This window comes from Harpegnathos saltator, unplaced genomic scaffold, assembly GCF_003227715.2.
Source record: "Harpegnathos saltator strain DR-91 unplaced genomic scaffold, Hsal_v8.6 scaffold688, whole genome shotgun sequence".
Taxonomy (NCBI): domain Eukaryota; kingdom Metazoa; phylum Arthropoda; class Insecta; order Hymenoptera; family Formicidae; genus Harpegnathos; species Harpegnathos saltator.
Genome location: NW_020230524.1, coordinates 14,195 through 33,708, shown reverse-complemented (window position 1 = coordinate 33,708; position 19,514 = coordinate 14,195). Strand labels below are relative to the sequence as shown.

At 41.3% G+C, this 19,514-nt stretch overlaps 2 protein-coding genes and 1 long non-coding RNA gene across 3 annotated transcripts; 2 read left to right on the top strand and 1 right to left on the bottom strand.

The window, feature by feature from the left end:
- Positions 1-640: 640 nt before the first annotated feature.
- Positions 641-5,940, bottom strand: Kap-alpha3 (karyopherin alpha3). The gene is made up of 9 exons (XM_011143023.3): positions 5,436-5,940; positions 4,315-4,417; positions 3,911-4,115; positions 3,544-3,704; positions 3,113-3,339; positions 2,667-3,032; positions 2,139-2,373; positions 1,898-1,989; positions 641-1,609 (listed from the first exon to the last, which is right to left on the bottom strand). Exons 1-9 carry the CDS (start codon positions 5,505-5,507, stop codon positions 1,517-1,519), a joined length of 1,554 nt encoding a protein of 517 aa, XP_011141325.1. The 5' UTR covers positions 5,508-5,940; the 3' UTR covers positions 641-1,516.
- Positions 5,941-8,690: 2,750 nt separating this feature from the next.
- On the top strand, positions 8,691-10,058 carry LOC112589992 (uncharacterized). Its single transcript, XR_003113915.1, has 3 exons — positions 8,691-9,287; positions 9,519-9,681; positions 9,973-10,058. It is a non-coding gene; the product is annotated as an uncharacterized LOC112589992 (long non-coding RNA).
- Positions 10,059-11,721: 1,663 nt separating this feature from the next.
- Positions 11,722-19,279, top strand: LOC105184311 (tyrosine-protein kinase transmembrane receptor Ror). Its single transcript, XM_011143022.3, has 9 exons — positions 11,722-12,592; positions 15,323-15,535; positions 15,642-15,730; positions 15,964-16,104; positions 16,320-16,482; positions 16,574-16,854; positions 17,232-17,405; positions 17,495-17,653; positions 17,736-19,279. Exons 1-9 carry the CDS (start codon positions 12,535-12,537, stop codon positions 18,036-18,038), a joined length of 1,581 nt encoding a protein of 526 aa, XP_011141324.1. The 5' UTR covers positions 11,722-12,534; the 3' UTR covers positions 18,039-19,279.
- The last annotated feature ends 235 nt before the right edge of the window (positions 19,280-19,514 follow it).

The window sequence follows — 19,514 nt, the reverse complement described above, 5'->3', positions numbered from 1 at the left end:
TTTCTGCGTTTTATTGCGCTTTTCTGCGTTTCTCTATATTTGCATCCACATCCACATCCACTTCTTTTTAAATCCTCCCCGTTGCATACAAACGATCTGAAACGGTTGATTTACCAACATTTAATGCTTCAGCTAATTCTTGAAGCATTTGAGCTGGGTTTTCATTCAATAATGTCTGTAATTCGGCATCTTCAACCTTTTCTGGTTGACTTTTTTGACCTGAACGTTCTTTGTCTTTCAAATCGAAATCACCAGGCCGAAATCGCCGATACCAGTACTCGCGTGTTTAGACCGATGGAGAAAAGTCAGAATAAGTTTCTGAGATGAATAGGTGGACTTCAGCAGCTGTTTTCTTCGAATCGGAAAAATAAAGTAATGTCGAAAATGCTCTTTACTATGCTCCATTTTCAATCGCATAAAAAGCATAATTATGTTCACGAATCGCATAAAAAGCATAATTATGCACATGCCATGTGTCAAATTATTTGTAGAAATGTTCAAGCTTTAAAATGGCGTACCAACTTTTAAAATATCTCTAGTAGATTTGTAGCTATATTAAACTTTCAAAACTAACCGGAACACCTAATATCTTAGAGAAGGGAAGAGAGAAAGAGAGAGAGAGAAAGAGAGAGCAAGGATATACCGCAGGCACATTCGATTTTTTAATCTCGTGTAATATATATTCCGTCTTACATATAATATAAATTATCATTACGTCGAAATAAAACTACCTACTGATAGTTAAAGTCTTGTCGAGTTTCCGTTGGTATTTTATTGGTTGTCTGGCTCCTTACAGAATGTCCACAATTATCAATTATGCTAGTAAAGAGTAGTCAATTGATTTTTTATTTAGTAATCAATATCATTATAAATTTAACATGCCTAAAAAATATACACGAATTATTTTATAAAAGTAATATCGCGCGCTAACCAAGACTCATCCTGAGTTAGAGTGGAGAGCAACAAGATCAAGCAATTAGAAAGATCCTTCTGTTTCGTTTCGCGTTTCAATCCATGCAGAGCAGCTAATTAATTTTACTAGAATAATTTATCTGCACACACGCGCGCACATGTTATGTTCTGCAACTGCGTTTGACTAAAAACTTCACTAATACATTTATCATGTATAATAAAAAAAAAAGTATAACATACACATTATATGGAGAAAGTCGGAAAGAAAAATAGAAATCAAAATACACAGATGTGTTTGGTTACGGATTCTTCGTTTCGTAATAGACTTTTTAAACTCCATTCTTATATCCCGAATATGAAAAAATCGATAAGTCACGCTGTATGTTTTAGATCAGCAAAAGCAATAATATAATCCTCCGTATTATTACTATAATAATAATAATCGTTTATTACAGTAGTAATTCGCAAGACAGATGAAGTCATATTGCTATGCTTTTACTGGAGCAAAAGGTGGATGTAGAAATAGCAAAGGGAAAGCAGAATGGCTCCACATTGGAGTTCGTCGGGGGACGGCACGATCGGATAAGAAGTAATGGAGGCCCTCTCAGAATTTAAAACCTTCGCTCGGAATACTCGTCGTCTGATCAAATTCGAAAGCTCCTTCTCCGACTTGTGGTGCCAAATTCGTATCGTCAGCCTGAAAACGATAATTATGTATAACGACAAAATACATACCGTTATTATTAGAAACGAACGGAACGAAGAGAATAATAGAGTCAGATCAGGAATGATAGATCAGAAATCTCCTGATGCTTCCCACCTCAAGACTTTTTATTCAGGATATATAATGAACACTAAATATATCTTTTTCATTTAGTGTCTGCTATGCGTTTAAAACATGATTCCAATGTTTTAAACACATAATTATATATTGAAAAGTTATATGGTTCTTTTAATGGATCATGTAAAAAAATGCTATTCTTACCTCCTCCGAAAAGTATTGCTCGATGATATCGTAAGCTAACTTGTAGATATCTACATTTTCATGATTTTGCAGTGATTCAATCTTATCCAAACCTGTAAAAATGTAAATGTAATTATTATATAAGTACATACTCGTTGCTTTTACTTATTTTTCAATTTTTTTTCTTATAAATGTACGTGTACCTGTGAAGAATATAAAGAGATGGATGTTTGATAAAATATTGATGATAAAGTATACTAACCGGCGCACTCCTCGATCATATTTGCCAATTGCTCAACCTGTTGACCCGCAAGTTTAAGCATATTATGTATTCCATCTAACACCACCTGTACAACTTGAGTATCTTTACACGACAGAAGATCGCAAAAGGGACCGATTACGCCTTCTTGTATGAGCCGTGCAACTTGATCTCTATTACCACTTACTGTAAGATTGCTAATTGCCCATGCAGCTTCTTTCTGTGTTTGAAATTCTCCCTACAAAAGTAACATAAATTGTACTGCATGTAACAATACATAAAATATAATACATAAAATATACATAAAAAATACATAAAATATAAAACTTTGTATTAGATAAAAAATTACACACATAAATGATTTCTTTCAAAAATTACACACATATTTTTTTTGTATTGAATTTGAGAAAATAAAAAATGTTTGTATATTATATAGACTTTTCATCAACAGAATAGTCTAGTTTTATATAATTATATTATAGGTAATTTAATATATTATGTTTATAAAGTTAACTATATAATTAATCTTACCTTTGCTAAATTACGAATAATAAGTGGTAATAACGCAGCGTCTATAACAGCTTGAACTTGCGATTGATTGCCAGCCGTGATGTTCGAGAGGAACCATACTGCTTCCTTGCATATTTTTTCCTTGGGGTGAGTCAATAAATTAGGAAAATGCGAAAGTGCATCACAGTTTAAAACGGTCTGCGTTTGTTCATCTGTGCCAGTCACGATATTGCCAACTGCTCTGAGCGCAGCAGTTTGCACCTTGACTTCTTTGTGCGAGAGGAGCGGTATTAAACGAGGTACAACTCCACTATCAATGACCATTTGAATTTGCTCGTTACCACCGTCGGTGAGATAGCTCAATGCCCATACTGTATCAACAAGAATCTGTCAAATAAAATTTTATTAGATTATCAATCCATATGATAGAATGATCAAGGATTTTATTTGTACAATGTAATACTCACATTGATATCTTGATGATGAATAAGCGCATTTAGGGCAGGCAAAATGTCCTTTATAGTTTGAACTGGTGGTGGTGGGTCTTTATTCCTACATAAGTTTACAATGACCCAGGTAACATTACGTAAAAATGTAATAGGTATATCTGGTTTAATAAACGTTAGCAATGGCTGCACAACACCAAGATTAATGACATAATCTCTTGGTACTGGGCCATCTCCTATAATGTTACCTATAAAGAAATAAAGATGTAAATTACAAAAATAATTCATTTTTAGATGGGTTAACAGCTTTAGCAAATAATATATTTTGGAAAAAAAAAAGGAATGACTTGCATGTGTGTGTGTGTGTGTGTGTGTATGTGTGTTACAAGTTGAGCAATTTATAAATTTATAAAAAAAGATTTATATAATAATATAATAATCAAGTGCCATACCTAGGGCCCATACTGCCTGCTCACAGACGTTCTGCTGACTTGAAAGCAACAAATGTAAAAACAGCGGTACAGCACCAGCTGCTACCACAGCTTGCGTTTGGGCTGAAGTTCCACTTGCAATATTTGTTAAAGCCCAGGCTGCTTCAAATTGTAAAGATGGGCTAAAAACATTAATATTACATATAATGTATACAGTATTAAACTTATCATTGACAAATACTTTTTAAGAACTTTTGCACAAGATTCTTAATTACAGCATATTTTTTTTTAATCAGACCTTTTTTATTAATTTTATTTGTTATTACTTTGAATGCATCTAATCTATCAATTTATTTATTTGTTCATATCTGTACATATTTGTTCATACCTGTTATGCTGTTCCAGACATCCAACTAAAATTGGTAAAATACCACTCTCTATCAAGGGATCAATAGGTGGATTACGATCTGATGACAATAATTTTCTTGCTGATTGTACAGCTTGTAATTGTTCTGTTGGATCTGAACTAGCAGCCTTTGCTACTAATTCTTCCAAACTGATTTTTGCAAGATGTTTATCAATATCATCTTCATCTATATAAAAAAGAAATTAGAATTACATTTGTAAACTATAATTCACATAATCATTTGGTATTTGACTAAAATCAAAGAATTTATGTTAAAAATATTCTGCTAAGTATTATGAAAATCCAATCTAATTTAATATATATTAAAGCTATCATATATAAATATATAACAAAATTATATCAAAACTTATTTTTAGATATTTTACCTGTTGAATCTGTGATAGGCACATTTCTTCGTTTTTGTAAAGTCTCTTCACGCTTATTTTTACGTAATTCTACAGTCACTTCATTGCGTCTTCTTCTCATCTCCTGAAATAATCAATAATGATGTATTATTTTGTACTACAATATTATTTGATATCAGAATTGTAATATGTCAGTCGAGATGAAAGTAATTCAAATAAGCAAGTGAAACTTTGTTTATGTCATATATACCAATTCTAAGATATTATGTGAGTTTATTAGTTGCGGAACATAAAAATCAAATTTATGTAATTAACAGAATTAATAGCATGGATGAATCTGTAATTATGTTTTACACAAATGGTATAGATATGAGAAAAATATTTAGAATTAGAGGATTCTGTAACTTCACATAGATACATGTATAATTAATTTGCTAGGTTCTTCCAAAGAAGGAAACGATCAAGAATGCTAATTGAATGTAATATATAACGTAACAAAATTTTCTTCTAGAAGAACTACCTTATAAAGTTATAACATCTAGTCTGTTCTTTATACAGCTGTATCTTTTATCATCTTACAATACTTCTATGCTTTTCTCTTCTATCAAGTGTCAAATCTATATTACACTTTGTTTTAAGTACAGATAGTGCAACTTGGTGTAGCTATAAAGGACAGATCTATAACGATCATACATATATTTCACTATAATCATTACAGAATAGCAGATTGTATCAGTACAAATTGCAAAAATTAAAAAGTAATAAATAGTATGGAAGGAAAAATAAGAAAAAGAGAACAAATAAAAGCAGGAAGAGGAAGAGGAAGGGAGAGGAAGAGAAAGAGGGGGAAGACAGCAGGGGATGAAACTAGAAGAATCGAAAGAAAAAAAAGCGAGAATGAATAGCAAGAAAGGAAATGACGAGGGAGGAGAGCAAATGAACGTAGAATAAATGAGAGAAGAGCATGGTTCGGCGTGTCCGCATGCACGCACGTACGCACGCACGCACGAGAAAAACGACATTTGCACGTTAAGAGAGTTCTAGAACGTGCTCGGTCTCGACGACATGACTCGTCCATCCGTCCAGCGCGACGAAAGTCGCTTCCCAGACCTCGCCTGTGAACGGTAGCCCGTTTCACTCACCTCTTGATCCTTGCCTTTGTTCTTAAACACCATCATTCGGTTCTTATTTAGCATCGGAGCCTCGGCCGCCATTTTTTCAATAACCAATCTCCGTCCTCGCGTAGATCAATGTACGATGCCGGCACGCTGTTGCCGTGTGTCTGTTACAGCTGAATCTCACACGTCCGCGTAAGCTCCCACCGTTCTTCCCTCTTTCGGCCGGTTGCAACTTGTTCCCACCTATTCCGATCTATCTCGACAACTGCATTCCGACTCGTGCAATCCGCTATGTCGTGTAACGTCAATATGCAGTATCATGCATAACACGCTCAATCACGTAACGATGATCGCCGTTATCCTCGCTGCACAGTGCTCCTTCAAACAGTACGAAACTCTCTTCGTTTGTATTAGATTTTATTTGTCTCCTCTTTCACCACTGTAATCGAGCGAAACAGACGTACAGACTGACCAGGAACAGACTCACACGAAGAAGCTCCTCCAACGTTCGTAAATGAATGCGAAATGGGTGATCGGGGAACGTCGCGCAATGAGGACGGTGTGTTCTAAGATATGTTCTGTTTCGCGCGCTCGACAATTATGGCCGTGTTCCAAAACTCACTGCCAGTACAGAAAATACATGGTTTGTGTCACTCAAACTATAACTTTTCAGCACTCAGCCTCAGGCCGTGCTCCAAAATTTATTCTACGTTCATTTGCTCTCCTCCCTCGTCATTTTCTTTCTTGCTATTCTTTCTCGCTTTTTTTTTTTTCTTTCGATTCTTCCAGTTTCATCCCCTGCTGTCTCCCCCCTCTTTCTCTTCCTCCTTTTATTTGTTCTCTTTTTCTTATTTTTCCTTCCATACTATTTATTACTTTTTATTTTTGCAATTTGTACTGATACAATCTGTTAGGCCCAGTTCCACAACTTGCTTTAAACTCCGTTTAAAGCAACTTGTGGAACTGGGCCTTATTCTGTAATGATTATAGTGAAATATATGTATGATCGTTATAGATCTGCCCTTTAAGGTCATTCTACAATACGTGTCGTAAGTGTAAGTCGTAAGAATTAACGAATCACAGTCGATTATTATAAAAATAATCGGCTATAATTGGTCAGTTCTTACGGCTTACACTTACGACACGTATTGTAGAATGACCTTTATAGTTACACCAAGTTGCACTATCTGTACTTAAAACAAAGTGTAAAGCCAGCGGCACACGATGCTTGTTTTCGTGCTGGGTTGCTTGCTGGATGAAAATACTGCGTTTTGATTCGTACTTTTCCAATGATGGATGGAAATGCACCAATCAGAACGCAGTATTTTCATCCAGCAAGCAATCCAGCACGAAAACAAGCACCGTGTGCCGCTGGCTTAATATAGGTTTGACACTTGATAGAAGAGAGAAAAGCATAAAAGTATTGTAAGGGCCAGAGCATAGACTTCTGCATAATGTATAATACACAACGCATAAGAGAACCAACCAATCAGAGTTCTTCATTTCTGTCCTGAGAAGGGAAATGAAGAAAACTAATTGGTTTATTCTCTTATGTGTTATGTAGTATGTGTTATGCAAAAGCCTGTGCTCTTGCTCTAAGATGGTAAAAGATACAGCTGTATAAAGTGATTATTATCTATGATTGAAGTATACTTTTAGATCTTTAACAAATCTAGGGGAATGAACCAATCAGGAACGGTAATCGCTAAGCGCTTAGGCCCAGTTCTACAACTTGCTTTAAACTCCGTTTAAAGCAAGTTGTGTAACTAGGCCTTAGTAAGCAGTCTTTTCTGCTGAACGCGACCATTGGTCTGTTCTCTTTAGCTGCACTGCTGAACTGGTGCAATAAGTTAGAGCGAGACAACTATATTTTTCTCACCCCAACTTATTGCACCAGTTCAGCAATGCAGCTAAAAAAACAAATCCCATATGTTTCATGCGATTCGCAGTAATGACGGATTGCAGGCACAGACTTCTATAGTATAACTAGACCGCTAACTCCCTTATATATTGTAGCACAAAATTGACCTCAAAAAGTATGTATTACATAAGGGAATCAAACACCTGCGCATGCGTGAATTGGAGTCTACAAGGAGAGGGGGTATATAAGCAATATGGCCCATCCAATTAGAAGAAATGTGTTTTAATTCAACCAATCAGACGTGAATGTCGGACACCAGGACGGTACATACTTTTCGGGGTATGTATTGAGTCGGAGTTAGCAGTTTAGTTATATTATAGAAGTGTGTGATTGCAGGACACAGAGGCTCGATTCCTGACGGCGTGCGAGTGAGATGCGTATGCGAAAATGTACAGTTCACGTTACATATAATGGCTGCGTTCCGAAATTCACTGCCAGTACTGAAAATACATAGATTGTGTCACGTATACTATAGATTTTCAGTACAGGCAGTGAATTTCGGAACGCAGCCTATATAGATTTTTGCATACGCATCTCATTCGCACGCCGTCAGAAATCGAGCCCCAGAAATTGACCAATCATAGTCGAATATGCTCGACTATGACTGGTCAATTTCTGCGTCCTGCGATTTGCGTTTTGCGTGTTGCGACTTATGTAAACGAGCCATAAAAGGCGTCCTTCACGTTCAAAAATCGCATTTCAAATGCGCTTGATCGATTTCTCACGCCTCCTACGCGCGTCAGTGGACTGTCGTTCTATTTGACTTATAAGGCATCTTGTATCAAATTAGAAAGCTGTTTTAATAGCGATCCTCGAAATGTATATCGCATATCTCAGTGATAAATATGTAAGTAATAGGTGAAAAATGTGAATAACTTTGAATATAAATTAATAATTTTTTTTATGCGATATTAAGGTAGTCCAACATATTTTAACGATAAACGTATAATTTATGGATTTTTCATATAGAAACACATAATATTCTGTTCAGAATTAGTTTTTGTAACTATTGCGTTGCGAATATAGGGTAAAAGTTCACAATAGGAGACAATTCCGATTAGCTTGATATTAATACGTATTGTCAAGAACGTAACCCTAAGTAACTTTCAAGAAACTTTAGCCATCGTTCATTATTTATAAAAAAAATTATCAATAAAACTATATCACTGTGAGTAATAAAAGTTGAATCGGATTAATTTAATATGGAGAGAGGATATGTGCGGGAATGATTTTTTAACATATGAGTATACATTTCAACTATTACTGCATCGCAAATGATCTCTGTTTCAACGCGTCATTCAACAAATCGCTCTTAAATGCTTAAAGGCTGGCTCTTTATTTGTTTTTCAGCTCTTCCGAGCGTGTCATCGCGATAGACGATTCTTACGATATATATTACATACTCGACACATATATTTATCTGTCAGGATATCTTTAGAACCCTTCGGGTCTCCGACTTTTTGTAGCTGATCCCTCATGAGGGTACGTTTTTTTCATCGTTTCCGATTTCCACGGAGTATTGTTCCGAAATATAAGTTATTCCAGTTGTCTCCTGTCATTTAAGAATCACCCATCTCGCGTGGAAACACAAACAACACCCGTCTTCGTGCTTGCCGCTTTATTTTTTTAGACCACCCTCTCTTACGGCCCACCATCTGCACGCACGCTGACGCTTTACGTCGCTCGGCTGTCGAACGCGGACGACAATTCGCAACGTTCGACGGGTGTGAACCACCCTGCGCACATCTTTCCCTTCTCCCGGTGCATCAACACAGAACGAAGGGCTTCCCTTTTCGGAGTTGCGGCTATATAAAGACGAAAATGTCACCCATTTAATTCCACGGCAGCCGCAGATCGTCTTTCGTAGAGTCACAAGGAAGCACTCATGACGGTTCAAAGAATCGGATAATTCAATCAGTCCTCAAGCGATTAAAACGATATTTCTCGGGCAGAAGGTTCTTATTCAACTTCAAAATATGAAAAACTCTATTCATAGATCTACTTTCGCGACTCTGAAGAAGCGCATTAGCTTATCTCCATTATAATTACCGACTATTCAATTTAAATATGATGAGCGTCTTATCATGCATCTTCTATTATCGTCTTACTATCGTCTACTATCTATTATCGTCATACGAGGATGTGTCTCTCAATCAATATTTAAGGTACATTTGTCATCCATGCAGATACAAAACCCGGTATACTACGGAAATAACCGTGCATTTAATGCATCTAGACGGAAATATGGGCGATCGCTTTTGTCAAACGGACGGCCTGATGTATGGAGCGAGAAAATACTTCGTGGAAGTAGAAGAAGAAGAAGAACCCCGGCGCTATTCTTGCGTCCAGGTGTGAGCTTGTAACGCCAGTGTAAATATACAACACTTACGCCATTCCGACGGAGGCTCTTCGGAAACTATTAACGTGTCCCCCTTGGTCCCCGACCCCCTCGACCTTTGTTTTTCGACCTATTTCTCGTTTACTTGCGCGCGTGTTTTGATCTCTCGAAACTGTAAACTACACGCGGTATTAAAGACCCGCAGATCCCCGGCTAAAACGAGGAGGAGAAGGTTGTCGCGATTCCACGAGAACGGAAACGACATCAATCCCGCGCGTTAATATCTTAATGATGATCCTCAGGATTATTTCGGGCCCAAACGTACGGAATGATTCACGGAAACAGCATTCTCTTCGTCGAGCCGTCGCTATTCATCGCGAGGAATAAATCATCGGTACGCAAATCGTGAAAATTACAATTTATTCGCAAAGAGAATCGAAGAAGAAATCTGTTTCTTCGAGAAACAGAGTAAGACCGAATATATCCAATTATAAAATGTTTTTAATTTAAATCTTAAGTTGCAAAATTTGAACTACGAGACGTTAAGCCTTATAAACTTTTTTTCCTGTTTCTTCGTGTTTCAGAGATATTGATGTCATTTATCCAGTTAAGCCAAATGCATTCGCCTTGACGCGTTTCGAAACCAAGTGAGGGATTTATTAATCCTCCGATTGAAGCGGCTCGACTTTTCAAGGCGTAGTCAAACGTCGACGTAGTTCGTCGACTAGAGATCGCAGTGACTCACAAGGTCACCTATAATTATAATCAATTAGCTTTCCTATATCACGGAGATAAACAAGAATCCTCATTGACCGCCTGGATTTTGATGATTCGCAATCCTGTTATCGCGCTCGACGATAATTCACCGAGACAACGGTGACTTTTTCGGGCGATCGCTACTCGGAGGTACGCTGCATCAACATTGAATGCAATTACGAGTTTCGGGCGCATATGTGTGTACAGCAGATACGCATTTATTGAGACACGAATACACACATTTAGCGACCGCGCGCACACGACTTCTGTACGAACAGTCGTGTTCTCGTAAGCCGCAGTCGACTTGTTTATCATGATCGGAAGCTGAAAAGTCGAGTTGTTCTCCAAGAGTAAAAGGGAGTGGGGACGGCGCTTCGTTAGGCAATAATGTATCAAGCTGATCGCGATAGCGAACATCAAATTTTTCATTTACGCGACTCGCTACGTGGGGGAAAAAAGATGAATAAACGATGCTCGACTCGAGGAAACGCACGCTCTGCTCGTTTTCCGTCTATGAAAAAAGAAATTATCGTCGAAGTGCAAAATCGCGCGAAAAAGTGGCTGAGGTACGCGAAATTCCCAAGTCGCGACGTACTTTCCCGCTGACGTGTGTCCGATGATTCAATTCTCGAACCGTGAGCAACCGTCATTGAACTTTTGGATTAAAAAGCGTCAATCGCAACGATTACGATTATCCTGATTATTCCGATAAGGATCTGACTCAGCCGTGACGTACGTGTGTGCTCTTCGAATTCATTGAAAGATAAACAACCGATATCTGCACATATTGTTGCGTTGAAAATAAATAAACGATAAATTGTTGATAACGTCGGCGCGCGCTACACAAGCAAAGCAAACATATTGATAGGACAACACGCGCATCTACCGTTCTGTGCTCAACCGCACGACGTAACTGCCGTCTTCAGATAAAGTTTTCAACATTTTTCTCGGCTCCAAAGTTGTGAACGCGCGCGATCTCGCGATGCAACTCGCCCGAGATTTTCGCGAAAGCTGAGACCTTTTCGAGAGGCTCATTTACGCGATAACGTAGGTGGCCGCGATTGCGTTTGATGCAGGTAAGGAAGCAGCCGAGACACCGGAAAATACCTTCCCTTAATAAATCCGTAGGTCTACAGGAGCCATCGTCGGCTCTCTTTATCTCCTTTTTTTTTCTGACGATAGCGTAGGTCGAGCAGATACGAGAGAGATGATGAACCGAGTTAAACTCTCGTATGCGTACACGTGTATATGATCGCGCGTACGCACCAACGCAGTATATGGGTATACATGTACACACATATATACGCACACAAACACATATGCACGAGATCGCCGATGCTTGGTGCGCGTAGCGAAGCGAGGGAGTCTCGAAGGCGGTCTTCAGTTTCGGTTAAGCATTCATCGAAGTGAGAATACATCTCACTCCTTCTGTCTCCTCCTACACGCCGCCGTCTCCCTCGCCGAGTCACCCTGGGCCGGCCACACGAGATTTCGGCTTCCGGCTTAAAGTTTTAACATCCACCTACAACGTCGTTATCCTCAAGGGCGTGCTCAAAAGATTTCCGTTCACCAGCCACGGCAGTATGAGCCGACGTTATTGCGGGATCGACCTCGGTCGGGACCACGACGGCTCGCGACGGAGATTCTCCAAGGACAACGTTTCGCGGGCTTGAGCGGATTAGGATGCGACGAGGATGAAGATGTGAAGAGACACCTCCGTGTCGACGAACTGTTAGCGCATCACACGTGATAACGTGAGCGACGCGGTGCTTTATCAACGTCTCGCGATGATCCGAGGCGGTCGTCCAAGGCAATTCAGGATTTTAATAAGACCTCCGCTCACAGACAGGCCCGAGGCCCATGGTGCTTGTCGACGGGGCAGCGATGCCTCTTCCTTTTCCTCCTCTTGCTCTTTCTCTCGCTAGAGGTAATATCCGATGCACTTAGCGCGTCGATGGTAATTGGCACCTCGTAGCGAAAGAAAAAAGGACAGCGAGAGAGGGAGCGTGTGTAAAGTGTAACAAACGAAGTGCGGGGAATTGTTTCCTGCGGTGGCCGGAGGGTGGTTTCGTCCGTTTATCGGCTGTTTACCTACGAGCACGCGCGCGATGTCGCAACGAAGAATGCCGCGAAGAAGAGACCCCTTCTCCCTGAGGACGCGAACAGGTGAGAGAGAACGGCGTTTTGTTTCTGCCGACGAACATTTTTCCCTCGATCTTTTTGCCTCGTCGATTCGATATGCTTCCGCGGCCTTGTAATGCTCGCGATGAAATTAGCGCTATTGACGGAAAACGTATAATCTCTTCGATTGCTCCTCCATTGCGATTATATTGTTGTTCCCGAGACTTGTTTTCGCAGACGCGTTGTAGCTCACGCTGAGAATCGAAGATTCTCCCGAGGAATCCGAATACACACGGTGGCTTGTTCCCCCTCCTCATTAAGTTAATAGGTTCGCGGAACGATCAAGAGTCATCTAATGTGTGTAAAATTTAATTAAGGCCGTAGTAATTTGTGCGCAGTATATATCGCGAATCCAGCAGGCTGATAACGATATAATATAATTTTACAAATTATATTCATCGCTCGCGATAAGGAACTGCTCAACTGGCGGTAACGACCGAAACGACAGCGAAGACGTTTCACACATCGAACACGTAAAAACGGAGAAACTTATCGTCGATGAGGAGACGCATAACAAGTCGACGAGATTAACGGCGGCGGCTCGACTGACTTATGTCATGAGCACATGTCGAACATTTCTCTTCAGCGGAAAAAGTGAAGGCCGACCCTTTTTTTGTCCACTATCACTATCTATAATATCCGTACCTACCCTCGAAGGAATTCGAGATTCAAGGCGATAACGATACGCACGATAACGGACGTCGGAAGAATTTTATCTCGGATTTAAATATAGCGCTACTAACGATAATCACACAAAAATCCGGCCTCGAAATGGTCTGTACATATTTGGTATCTACGTATTGTTTCGCCAACACCTCCTGATTTATCGATCTTTTTCTCTCTCTCTCTCTCTCTCTCTCTCTCTCTCTCTCTCACTCACTATACTCCTCTATATCTCTCTCTCCTTCTCGGCTCCTCCATGAATCACACAGTTTAGGCAGGATGAGGCGCCCGCGCGCGCATAATGCCCCCATTGTAGCCTTTGGCCTAAAGCTCGGATTTGCAAATAAACCGAGCAACTCGGCGCACGTGGTCGCATCGAACTTTCCAAATTTACCATCAACCAACGAAAACAATCGGACGGCGATATGTCCGATTCAATTAGGATCGAATGTCGCTACCATCTGTTGCTTTTTTATCAAACGGAAAGCACCCGTCAGAGTTTTCCGTCCGATAAAACGGCCATCATCGGCCGAGATATCCCCCGGCTGGCTCTCGAATTCAATATTTATGCACGAAGCGTCTCCCGGGACTCGTCTTAATTTTAACGCGAAACCGACTTTCCCCCGGCCTCGAGGCGATTGCCCCTCGGCAATCCGAAACGCTCGGAGCGTTTCAAGCCGGAAAATTATCGTCGTTCTCGCGATGATTTCGCGCTACATCATAATCGCTCAGCACGCGCGGGTGTCTCCTCGCCGAGAAAGGCGTCGACCAAAACAATCATTCTTCGACTGACTTTACTACGCGTTACTCGTGCTATCGAGGGTCAGTCAGCGGAGCCAATAGTGGTTTCTATGTCGCGCATATAATGGCAAAGAGCAGAGGTCAGCAATAATACAGCGTAAATGCGAAAATCGCGATATCCGCGGCGGCGGCGGGATAATTGATTGCGGTGCAGCGGCGGTTGTATCGTCGGCGTGAAACTTAACGAATCGTAGGAATCGATCACCGTCGCGATCTATCCGCACTGTATCTGCGAGCTTCTTCCCGCACAGCAAGCTTGTACAAGTACTTCGACGTGTGTCACGACGAAGAAGGGGAGGACTAGCCTCCTTGCTGGTGACACGTCTCCGTCACACGTTCACGAAAGCTCGAGTTGCAGCCGCACGTGTTGGCCTCGAGATATAATTGTGTTCCGCCGCTGCACCGGGAAACTACGAGGACGACTTCGGCGACGGGGAGCTCATCGTCGAAACGTCCCTGTCAATCGTGCACGCGCGCGCGCGTAAAAACGGACGATCTCGTAAATACGGGAAATCTCGCGGAGATACTTTGGAAGGCGAAGGAATACGGGGCGATAATAGGTACACATAGCAAGACTCGTTGTCGGGGAGCGCTGACCGCAGAGATAACGCTTTGACCCGTTGCAAGCTCCAAGTACCAAATGAATGCCTTCACTGTCTCTATCTTCCTGTGCCCAATCCAAATATGTAGCCCTTTTTCCTCCCTGGCTGCCCTTTACAGTCCGTTTGCGATGGTCCTGCGAATCCGAGAGCATCTCTCTTTGCTCGCCGGCGCATCGCCATCACCGCCACCGCCGCCGCCGGCGAAGATCCCGCGCGTCCGCCGTGAAACCCTCGTGCTAGAAACAAGAAAAGCCACATGACACATGTTGTATTTGTTCACGTGCGTTCTTTTTTCGACTTAATGTGGTTGTAACTCAGAAATAAGGAATATCGCTCACTTTGTTCCTTAGAAGTATCCTTTTTTGGTCGTTTCTCATGATGGAAACGAGAGACGATTAGATTATCGCCGCAACCCTTTACGTTCTTGCAGAGAGATGTATCGATCGTATCGCAAGTCTGTTGGAAATGAAACATATCGTGCCCTTTTGTGTTATTTTTTTTACGTTCTGTTAGAATAGGGAATAAACATTTACCGCGCATATATTTGATTCGCCGAGCGACGGTTTCTGCACCGGCAGAAGCTGGAACCTACGATGCGCCGGATGCACATGAAGTTGCGATTGCTCTGATCTCGGTAATATTACTGCAGAATCATCGCTAAGCGGGACGGTCGATCAGCAGCAGTCGGAGCTGTTGCTGCAAATAACTGACAAACTCGTCAAGATCGAAGGATGCAAGGACAATCCGGATATTTGCGGTATGGAGGCGGCCTGCCGCATCCTGGGGAATACATCGGATTGCGTGTGTCCTCACGATGCGTCTCCACCTACAGCGGACCTGAAGTGTCCGATACGATCAATCGGTAAAGCTTCATCTATTTTGCAAGCAGCCAGCAGTAGAGTTTAAGCCGGACTATCAACATTGTTTTTGACGCATATTTGAAGAATAACTCAAAAATTTTCCCATAGTTCCTCCAATGCCTCGCCCTATACATAACATAATACCACCTAAAATCAACGGTACGAACAGTACGACTGGACTCCCGGAGGCTGAAGAGGTACTTTTTCCACTCATCAACTATCTACTAGTCAAATTATGAAAGAAGAGATTTATAAAAAAGGAAGAAATACAAAATAAAATAATAAGAAAATTTAGACTAGAGTCAATAAAATTTAGCGTAAGATTAGTGTTTGTTAAAGAGATATTTAAAGATCGCTCAGTGATATTAATTAAAATTCGATGATTAGTTGCAATTGAACGTAAGAGGATCAATCACAATTGTCGCAACAGGTGGAAGGTCTGAGGCCCAAAGTACCTGAAATAATAGGGATAGCTGTAGCTTTCGCCGTAGTGATCATGATTATACTGGGCATCGTATACTGCGTAAAAAGACGGAGTTACAGCGTCAAGTCGCAGAAAAATTCTCTCGATGTAAGTTATTTCCCATCGAGATAATGTTTCCCCTAAGATATTCACCCTATGGTTGACCTATGGACGACATTCGAGAGGAAGATGATCTTTTTGAGGTCATTTTTATCTCTTTCTCTATCTTCATTACCGTAGCTTTCCATTTTTTCTGCACATACTGAGATTAACAACCGTGTCCCAATAATTCTTACCGTCTCGTTATCATCGTCTTTCATTAGGGCACTCCGATAAACCTGAAGAAAGGCCTGCTGTTACCGAATAAATACACGCCGAATCCTCAGTACTTCACCTGCACTTCGCCGGAGGTCTCAATCATACAACGCGACAGCCTCGTCTTCTTGGAAGACATCGGCGAAGGATGCTTCGGCAAGGTCTACAAAGGTATGAGCCGAGCCATACGATCGAGCAGTTGTGCAGTTTCGCTGGTCGTTCGACACGTCGTTAGATCTCTCTCGCGATGAAAACGTTGCAGGTGAATGGCACAACGGAGACACGAAGGAGATTGTCGCCGTGAAGGTGCTGAAGGATACGGCGACGCGCGAAACCGAAGAGGACTTCATGCGAGAAGTGGACATCATGTCCACGTTCAGCCACACGAACATCTTGTCGCTGGAGGGGGTGGTGCTGCGCGATGCATGCAGCAGCCCGTGCATGGTCTTCGAGTACATGCCGCATGGTGACCTCGCCAAAGTGCTGCGAGCGAATTCACGGCAATTGAGATCGCCGAGCTACGGACTACAGTTGTTGACGATGGTATCGTACCGTGCGATCGACAACCAATTAACGACTCTTTTTACGACACCGTGCATGCTTCAAACGTTCACACTAGAGCCAATTAACGCGACCTGTTTTCATCGGGGAGCGGTCGAGATGACAAGCTTTCGAAAAAAACATCTGCAAGAACGAATGTGTATTAACTTATTACTAAACTATTTCTTTTAATCTTGTTCAACATTCGTTGGTAGAAGTATAGAGCATTACGTGAGAACTTGAGCAATTTTTGTAAGAAATTACAAATTACCGTTCATTACTTTACCGCTTGTTAGTTCAGAGTAAAAATATCGCGTAAGCGTGACTAACAGCGAGGTTTCACTGGTAAAGATAATCTTCCTTTTTTCTCTCTCCCGCAGGATTCCCTACACTGGATATCGATCCAAATCGCGGCCGGCATGACTTATCTGTCGGCGCAGCGATTCGTGCACCGCGACCTGGCATGCCGAAACTGTCTCGTCGGCTCGGACCTGATAGTGAAAATCGCCGATTTCGGCATGTCGCGAGACGTTTACACGTGCGACTACTACAAGGTACACTCGTTCACAAAGACAAAGCGACGATCGCGACATTCCCAATGTAAAAGTCCGCACTGACCTTGTGCGGAAACCGTGCCTTTCAGATCGGAGGGACGCGTCTACTTCCGGTTCGATGGATGTCACCGGAGAGTGTGATGTACGGGCGATTCACCCTCGAAACCGACGTTTGGAGTTTCGGCGTCGTTCTCTGGGAAGTCTTCTCCTTCGGGAAGATACCCTATTACGGCCATAGCAACGAAGAGGTGAGCGACTCCGATGAAACTCCGACTCCTGGTGCGCCTCAGACCTCTTGCAACAGACACGAAACGCGTATTCTCGTTTCAGGTGTTGAAACTCATACGTCAAGGAACCGTCTTGATACCACCTGACGAGTGTCCGCCTATTGTTTGCCAAATAATGCGAGACTGCTGGAAGAGCAAGCCGCAGGATCGCATCAAGTTCCCTGATATTCTGGAAAGGTTGGAGAAGGCGCAGAGTAAACTGATCCAACAAGGGACGTTGCCCAGACCGCCTCAAGGACCGGTAACAATACGTACCCCGGATGTCTTGGACCCAGACGGTTATCTGCTTCCTGCCCCTGCGATTCCTCATGAGTATCTGCAAACTCTTCCGATGCTGTCTGATTGATGCTATACATGCGATGACAAAATCGTGTGAACTTTGACTCCTGAAGTGAACGCGAGTGCAAGGGTGCACGCGATGTATACGCGCGAAAGAAACTGAAGAAGTGTGAGACGAATCGAACTGCTCGAGTGAGGTAAAGAACACTCGCGATACTCCGATTGTGAGATCGTCCTCGTCGGTTCACGGTGCCGCCAGCTGAAAAGTTCAGAATATGAGGCACGTAGTTCTCTCTCTCTCTCTCTCTCTCTCTCTCTCTCTCTCTCTCTCTCTCTCTCGTCTCGTCCCCAGTCAGAACCATAACGTTGATTTGACGTTGATATTGGATATCGCTGAAACGTTGAATCAACGTTAATTCAATCCTCATCGACGTCGAATCAACGTTATGATTCTGACTGGGTCGCGTTGTTCGGCAGAAACAAACATATTGATATCTGTCCGAAAATACAGCCAAATTTTCGCGGCAGATGTTGATCGATATGTTCAGAATCGACTTTCCGTGTCTGGAAGCCGTAATCTAATTCGTGAAGAATATTGAGCTAGGGCGCGAAAAGAAAATCGACTCCGGAGCAATTCGTTTTAATCAGTTGATCATCGTCCATGTTAATGCATTGGTTGGTCGATTAATAAACTGGAAACCTCGGAACTAATATCATGGTACAAATGTATGCTTACGCTACTTCGATCTTCGTGCACTGAGAGAAATATCCAAAACGTCCAATTGTTAACTTTATTATCCGATCAAATGTCCGATATATTTCGAACGATGTATTATCGGACGAAACTAATAATCGGATATTTCGGATATTTTTCTCGGTGCGATAACGATCCAATTTTCGTTAAGTTTTCGATAAATGTAAACTCGTTATGTCAGGAATATGAAAGCTTGAAACACTGAAGCTTTCAGATGCCCATGAGATAGTATTAATATCGACTTTATATTAGAATTATTTTCACGTATTTTCTACTATTACTGATGTTTCCAAAAATATATCATAATTTCGATAATTTGGTAAATTCTCCAAATTGATGAAGACGCACATACGCAAAATTTCATATCTGCGATCTTATATCGATATACGTACCTAACCTTGCAAAGTCCATAGAATAAGACTTGTAAAAAGAGCGAGTAGGGAAGGCGTTTTAAAACTAGTTTACGCATACGTTTTTGATATGGTAATTGTAATATATTAGTAATTGTAATAGTATTGTAACTGTAATTTCTATTAAAAGCTTAAGAAGCTCGATAATTTTATCTTGTATCTTCCCTTTTCTTGACACGACTTGAAACTCGCTAGAAGAAGAAATTGATGGAAGCGAACAAAAGAAAAAGATTTATATATGAAAGATATTCTATATGTAACACGTACCTTTCAAACATCTCTATTTTGAACGTCGAATATTCGACGGATATGTCGAAGAAATGCGCGTGAAATGCACCCATGAACGATTATTAAGATTTTTAGTACGAACTCGCGACTT